This window comes from Patagioenas fasciata, chromosome 1 (genome assembly GCF_037038585.1).
Source record: "Patagioenas fasciata isolate bPatFas1 chromosome 1, bPatFas1.hap1, whole genome shotgun sequence".
Lineage (NCBI taxonomy): Eukaryota > Metazoa > Chordata > Aves > Columbiformes > Columbidae > Patagioenas > Patagioenas fasciata.
The window spans coordinates 30291573-30299990 of NC_092520.1; the positions used below are offsets into that span (position 1 = coordinate 30291573).

Consider the following 8418-nt stretch of genomic DNA (forward strand, 5'->3'; position numbering starts at 1 on the left):
TGTGCTTTGCCTTGTCAAAGTTAGTAATCTTAGATGCTATTAAATTTTTAGTGTGGTCTATTTGATTAGTGTGGTCTATTTGATCTACTTCTCACAAGCTCCTTCTTTGGGAGGTCTTTATTTATGATTTAATAGCTGCCTGTGAATTTGGTACTTTGAATCAACAGACTAAATATTCTTCTTCAACCCCATTTGTCATTTGATGAGTGCCTTAGTGCAGAAGGAAATAATTCCTGAATAAGACCTGGTTTTTAATTACCAGCCATCTTAGATAACGGTAGCATATTCAGTCCCAGCAGTAACACTGGGGAAGAGACCTGTGATCTGTGGTGGCTGAATTATAATTGCCCTTCTGTTTACTTAAATGGGGCCACTTACAGGTATGAGGGGACCAGAGTTTGACTATAAAGACAGCACTATTCAGGAAACAGTTTTCGATGCAAATGCATTATAGGAAAATATCTTGAGAAGACATAGGGCATTCCTGTTCTCACAAAACACAGTAGAGACATTTATGACCTTTAAATATATCAATTATTTTGTCCTTTAACTTTTGAAATCCATTGAGCTATTTAAATTACAGTAGGTACTCTGAAGAAAAGAAATTAATATTCATTTTTACAACAGGAAAGGAAGATTATGTAGTCCCACTGCTCATAACCAAAGCACAGAAGAAATTATTCATGTCTGAAATAATTGTAAATGACCCTTTATTACTGCAAATGAAATTCTAGCATAAAATGCAGCTACTGTATTGTCTCATGTGTTTATTAATCCTTCTTTATTTTAACACCACCATGAACAATGGGAACCACACATATGTTGACACAGAATGAAAGTGGCCCAGGAAGCTTTTTTAAATCTTGGGAATGAATATGCTTGAAATTGAGAACCCTCTTAAGATCCTGAAAGCTTTTTTTAAATCAGTGAGATGTCAGCTTATGTTTTAAGAACATAGTTGAAGCAGGGTAGAAAAAACTATGACCTATATGAAATGGTTTCAAATTGCAGTATACATGATCAGATATACTCTTCACAGATGTATCTTTTTTCTGTGATTTCATGAACAGAATCTTGGTAGTTTGCTGGTGGTTTTTGTTTGTTTATAAGTTTGTATGTCTTTTTTTTTTTTTTTTTTTTTCCTTTACCTTGTAGCTCTTTGTAAGTCTAGATGAGCTTAGAAATCAATCTGCTATTGAAAGGCAATGTCTGATCTTGAAAGCAGTTGCTTAGTGGAGTTCCCATTGACATTATTGACTCAACTCTTTGTCAATAATTCCTAAAGCTCCCATTGATTTTCTTGAATAACAGGTTTCATGACTATGATGTCACTTAGAGTGCCTTTTTGAGGCTCACTGGTATTGCATAGAGTCTATAATTGAGGACCAGTATCCCGTGTAGCATATCTAAATGTATGTTTTAAGATGGTTGTGGTATATGTTTATTATCCTGTAAATCAGAGTTCTGGAGGAAATGGATACAAATTTATGTTAGAACCTGTCTATCCTGTTGAGATCTTAGGATGCTTAAACATTCCATTGACACTTCCAGTGGCATTAGCAGAAATTTTCTCTGTAGAGTGTGTGGATTGATATCTATGGGCTTTCAAACTAATTATTTCCTAAAGTACTCAATGCTTGAGCAGGACGAATTATGAAAGTGCTTTTGAACATGGTAAATCTGGATATTCCTGCTTGCTTTTTAAAAGTTGTTGACTGCCTTAGTAGTGAGAACTGACCAACTTCACTCTCTACTTATCTCTGACACATGCATCATGTTGTCACGGTCACAAATACTGGCAATGCTCAAATATGCCAATAATAGTCAATGTTCTCAGTAGCTTTCAGCCAAAAACTAGTCATCAAAACCACTGTATTAAGTGTTCTTACATTGATCTAGGATAAAAACTAACATGGAAAGATACAAATGTATTGGTTTCTGTCTGCACTGTTCTGCCAGATGAGTGTTTGGAAGAGTGTTTTACTTTACAGCATCCCTTACACAGGGCATCTTTGGATTGAGTGTAATAGAGCCTGACATCTGAATCCACCTTGTTCCTAGCAGTGCTGCGGTATCAGATAGCCGTAACCATCTCCTAGTTAGCATCGGGTGAAAGCCAGAGCGACTTCTTTCAGCAGCTGAACTACTCGACAGAAACTATTCTTCCCCACTCAGACTTTTGTCCCTGTCGAGGCTGATCTCAGGAAGCTCTTCATAAAAAAGAAAAAACCACGAAACTAAAACTAAACAAAACCAAAAACCCAAGAGCAACCTACTGAGGCCCGCGGAACTGCGGGTCCGTACGGCAGGAGGCGGCCGGACCCCGGGCGGAGGGCGAGAGCAATTCAGCACCACGGTCAGCGGCCGGCGGCCGGCGGAGGCACCGCGGGGGTGAGGAGCGGCGAGGCGGCCGCGGGGGAGGGAACTGCTGCCTGGATGCTGATGGTTCTTACGGGAAGCAGCAGTCAAATAAACGGTCAAAGCATGATATTTGACCTCCCGTGCTATATTTTAAACCCAGGAAAGGATAAAGTTATGTCGGTGACACAAATGGAATAGAAAACACACTTCTGTGTTATCATCATGTTCTTCATAATGTGTTAGACTGAAAGCAGCTGGAAGGATAATACAGTAAGTGGCAAAATTATCTGAGTTATACCTGCTGATTACCAGATATAGGGTTAAATTAAGGAACTGAAAGAGAAAAGGTATAAAGGGCAAGAAGTTATACACTATGTTCAAAAAGATCCATTCTATATTTCACCCCAACTCCCACCGAAGAAATGTGACAGATGACATCCCTTACTGTGATGGCACAGGTTCTGCAGTGAGATTGATCCGCAGCACTTCTATGTATGTCCTTGGAGGTGAGCAAGAAAAAATTAGTGAAACACTAAAAAAATGCAAAAGTACAACCAGCATCGACTCTTGCTTTCAGCCAAAAGAGGAAGACAGAGACTGGATGTACTCTAAGACTCAGGACTGCTTGAAGTACTTACAGGATCTGTTAGCCTTGAGGAAAAAATATCTTGACAACATCAATAACTTGAAATCCATGCATATGGCTGCAGATTCCCCAACATCCACAAAATCATCCAAAACTGGAAAGAAGTCATTTCTTCCACTTCCTTCCAAAGAGTCTTCTAAGGTAATTCCTAAGAACTTTTGCCATATACTTGTTCTTAAGCCATGAGCAATTACCTGTATGGCCTCTGTTGATTTTCTGCTTTATTGGTCTCAGCTGTTTATCTTTTTACTGTTGTATCATTTAAAATGTTGCTAAATACCTTAAGATTCTTTCTGAGTAGTATGAAATTAAGCATGCATGGCTCGGCACGGAAAGAAATATATATATCTGTGTTTGTGTGAGGTGGGAGAACGTAGGAGAAGGAAAGAAGTATAAGAGTATGGGAAGTATCTGAAAACATGTTATGAAAGAGCAAACTGTTCTCGTGATACTCTGACAGGCTACTTAAGTGCCCCAGAATTCTCCACTATGATTATTTATAGTTGTTAATGACTAACAGGCACAGTAATCCCTAAGTTTACTGGCAGCCTTTTTATTGGCGTAAAATTATTTACACAAAATAATTGTAAATTCATCAGAACAAACAGGATTTTTTCTGTCTGGTCAGGTAGCTTATCAGTGCTATGTTTATCAGCAGTGCAAGCTCTACTGGTAACCTGTGGGGTATGCGGAATATTTAAGGGTTACTTTCTTAATAAGTTGGCAGGTTATTTTGAGACACTAATTCTTCACCTTTTACTGTAATGATACCACGAAAATAGAACTGAAATATCATCTTTGGTACAGACTGTCTATGTATTCTAGAGAGAAAAACATTGTAAAAATTCCTTCTGGTTGTGCTTTGTAAATTGCATGTTTCTAGACAGGTCAGTCATTAATATGACTCTGGACTTGATTTAGTGAGGACAAAGGAAAGGATTGCAGCAGGTGGGGTGATCTGTTTAGGTAACACAACCACAAACATGATTTTGGCAGCAGACTCACAGGTTACCCAGTGTAGTCTTTAAATTGGATATTAATGGGGATGGTGGGAAGGAGGGATGTATAGCTGACTTACTGATTAGACCAGGTAGACTTCACAAAAAAAAGTTATTGCCACATTTTGACATTCTGTCACAGCAGAATGTCAGAATGGATGAAGCTGAAACTCTGTTGCCGGCATTATTTATTCAAAGGACAAGGTTCACATGTTTAGGACTAAGTACCATGTTTTTTAATTTTATGTTTTAATCTAATACCCATTCAGTCAGGGGGAATTTTCTTTTGGTTTTATTGGGTTTTATGTTATCTTTTTAATACTTTGAATGGTGATTCTCAGAAGCTAGGAATAATAGTAGGAAACAATACTCAGGTCAGTGGGCTGGAGAAGATTTTTTAAAGACACTACTATTTAGGACCAGAGAAACATACAAGGAGAATGACTGAGATATAGGAGAGTGGTCTGGTGGTGCCAGGTGCCAGGAGTGATTTCCACACTATAGATACAGTCTGTGAATTGACTTTGTGCACTGTCACACAAAGATTGGCTTGAGGCAGTAGAGGTTTACAGGATTCTAGTTCCCTGATGAGCTGAGCAGTGATGTAGCAGAGCGGTACATGACTGACCATCAGCCAGGTGGGAAAAAATGAGTGCAAAAGGGTGCTAAAATCATGGACCAGGAGGCTGGGAGATAGTTTCTGGACAAGTAGGCTTCATGCAGGTCTGTGAATTTCTGAGGTTTGCCACTGAAAATACCACTTAAGAAAGATGCCAGAAGCTTAACCTGGGTTTGCCAGCAGCTGAATCTCCCACAGGCTGAGGCTAAGATTGCTGTTCTCTGACTGTGGCCAAATAGCTCTTACATATGAACAGCCCTGGTACTGACTGGCACACTATGTCCACCGGCCATCCCCTTGGGAACAGATAGAATCATCAGCAGGATATGGCACCCATATGAGTCATTCCTGCCAACAAAAATGACAAGGTCACAGCTGTGCAGCCCTGGCTTTGCAAAAATTAGAGAAAGGTCAAGAAGACTTCTAGAATAGCCAGAATACTCTGCTTCCTAACTACAAATTTTATGTTCACAGATTTCAAGGTTCATCTTATCAACAGGCTTCAATGGTTTTGTTCCTAACTATCTGTTTGTGTTAAATTACATGTCAGTGGAAATGCACTTCTTTCTCCTACCTGCTGCATGATTAATGGGAAGGTACTTTGCCCAGACAGCTCTGTCCTTGTGGGAAGTTTAATCCAGAGACTGCTGGGGCCGGACTGCAGGCTGACTGGATTCAAAATTTGCCAATTTGGTCTAGTGAGAGATACGAACAGAAAGGTGTCTCAGATGCTGGAAGTACATAGGCATTTATTTAAAGTATCTTTTAACCAATAAGGGCTTAGTCATAATAGCAGTCACTATTTTCAGTCGATGTGTGGTAGCAGTTACCTTTTAATACTTGTGAGGTTGTCAGTCAACCCATAATGTCAGGAGGACAATAAGCTAGTTCATCTCTCTTCCTCCACAGAATGGGAAGCAAGCTGGTCCTTCAGAGATGTGATACAGCAGGTACCTTTTGCTTGCGTGTTTGAAACCCAAGGTAGCATTTATATTGCCTTGGTATTGCTGCCTGGCAATACACCTAGCTTGGACCGGCAGGGAAAGTATACAGCCCTTCATTAGGTAGAGCCTGGCAGGAAATATTCATCTCACATGGGACTACAGAATTGCTAACCGAGGCTTTATGACTGCTTCAGCATTTATAGACAGGCATTTGCTTTTTTATCAAGACAGGCTCATAATTGTAAACCCTGTGGCTTTCCTGTGGGAATTATCACAGTGTTGAATGACTCATATTTTAACACTCACAGTCCTTTTCCGTTTCAAAAAGACTTTAGCAATTTAGATCTGGATTCATTTCACCTAACCTAGTCATTTTAATAAGATGCTTAAATTAGTAACCAAGTTACCCCACAATCCCTCTGCAGCTAAAAGAGCTGCCTGCAGAGGGGAATTCAGCCTACCTGAGGCCTGACTCATCTTCTGAAGGTACTCAAGCCCTGCATTAATTACAGAAGGAGCCCTGCATGACTACATTTCTAATGTGTGTCTCATTAGGTGCCTACCACTAGGTAGAATAAATTTGGTCACAAAGACCAGCTGTCTCTTAACCACCTAATTAAATGTTCTGATACGGTGATTCTGAGGGATTTTGTAACACCTGGCTAGCAGCGCCCAAGTGGAAGATGTTTGGTGTTGAGCGTGTAACCAGATGGACGTTTGTTAGGTGGCTGTCCCACTTTCTTTGGTGACTACAAACTGTGGAGTAATCTGGACCTGTGTCCTTTTCTGACAGCTTGAAGTACTCAATCAAATACATTTTTTGCAGCTTCCTTATACACTTTACTCATTAAGAAGTCATTGTGCCAAGTCATTGTGCCCAGCCCTTGGCTAACTTCCCCCTCCCCTGCATCTGATCAACAGGCATCCATGGAGAGAAAAGGCCCACAGGCCGGTTCAGATGTGAGAGAAGCAATAGCTTTCTTCGACTCAATTATTGCAGACCTGGATTCAGAGAGGTGGCGAAGAGTTCCTGATGTGGATTTGCCAAATGTGGATGTTGATTTTGATGGTGAAGTATAAACCAGCCAAAATATGATTCCTTTTGGTGTGCAGAGGTTCAAGGGAGGAGTGGCACATTTGCCTGTTTAATAGACACAGTTATCCTCCAAATTTTGCTTCCCAGATCTAGGACTATTGTATGCAGTGTGTAAAACTACAGCAATATATTGCTTGTTCCCTGTTGAAAGGGTGCAACTATTTTATGTGTGGCCATTACAGGAGCAGATGTAGCATATGTAGTGCTAGAACAGTGCTTCTGCCCAGAGCTGAATTCCACCCTTACATCTCTACCCCAAGCTGTCTTTGGAGGAGAGCTAAAAAAATAGATATTTTTTTCTTAATCTGATTTTCATTTTGCTCATTGAGAAATGGCTGGATGTTTTCTCTCCAACTAGAAAAAAGAAAAAAAGAAAAAAAAAAAAAGAGATTAGGCTAACTAATGGTACATTTCCCTCAGAAAGGATGGCATTTCCTAACTAAATGAAGATGTGCTTATTTGAGCTCATCATTTATCCTGTATGATCAGTGAAGAGAAACAGAAATTTCTCTCCTTTGTCTTAGGCTAAGATGGGTATCAGAAAAAGGTCAGATTAGCTGTGCCCTAAAAGTGCGTTTAAAGGGACTGACTGGCTCTGACATATGTATTTACACTGCAGGCATTGAAATATTAGATAGTATGAAACCCACCCAAGCAACGTCCTGGAGTGAAACCAGGTTGGTTTCTCAGCATTATCTTCAGGAAGGACCCAGCAGGCACCCTGTTCTCTCACTGTGCATGTAAAAATATCACTGGCAAACTGTTAACACCAGATTATCTTCTGTCTTTCAGTTGCTACCAGCACAAGCGAACACAGTTTACATTCAAACTGGATCCTTCGTGCTCCCCGAAGATACTCAGAAGATGCTGCCCAAACAACAAAGGCTGCAAGCCAGTCTCAAAGAAACAGCCAGAGGAGAACGACTGGCTCTAGGAAAAAGCTGGAAAGACATCCTATGTATTTGCCCAAAGCTGTGGAAGGGGCATATAGCACTTTAAAATTTAAGCCCAAAACACGTAAGAAAGAATATTGAATGAATATTCCCTCTTCAGCTGAAGACAGAATATATGAAATAGGACGTTGAAGACTTGATGCCTTTTTTATTTATTTTATTTTTTTTTTCACCTTTGACCCAGCTCTTACAGTCTATAAGTGATGTGTGTGGTCACTGAGGGTTCTTTGTCTGGGACATATTTTAAGCCATTGTTATTCCAACATTGGACTCATATGAGGGTTTAACTCATCAAGTTCATTGTGCCTAACACTACTGCTTTGTCATTCAACTTGGGGAGAACTCCGATGTGACAAGCCTTTTTTCTTAGTGCTGTTATTGAAAGCAATGATTCAGAGACTCCCTGGTGCAGTATTTTTTCTTCTGACTCCAGTACTGCATAGCAATTCAAGCAAGTCAGCTAATATGTTGGAGCTTTTGCACCAGTGTTTTCAACTTCAGAGCAGTGAACCAGAATTTTCTTCTTTCTCTTTTTGCATGAGAGAAAATATGTGTGCCATCATTGACTCTGCGATTCTAGAGTATACAGCAGCGCTGAGGTACAAGCAGACTCTGGTATAAGCAGAAAAAGCTGCGATGAAGGAATCAGCATTAGAAACCTGTGTTTTGAGGAATTGCTCCAGTGTGTTTTGAAAAAACAAGCTATCTTGTACTCTGTTTGCTATTGGGAATGTTTCTGTCCTGGGATACAACATCAAGCATCAAGGGATTCACTGCATGCACAAATGTATGCAACACTTT

General features: G+C 40.1%; 1 protein-coding gene across 1 annotated transcript; it reads left to right on the forward strand.

Annotated features, from left to right (window-relative positions):
* The first annotated feature begins 2734 nt into the window (after positions 1-2734).
* On the forward strand, positions 2735-7698 carry C1H13orf42 (chromosome 1 C13orf42 homolog). The gene is made up of 3 exons (XM_065835640.2): positions 2735-3148; positions 6490-6637; positions 7457-7698. The coding sequence occupies exons 1-3, from the start codon at positions 2735-2737 to the stop codon at positions 7696-7698; spliced, it is 804 nt and encodes a 267-aa protein (XP_065691712.2).
* The last annotated feature ends 720 nt before the right edge of the window (positions 7699-8418 follow it).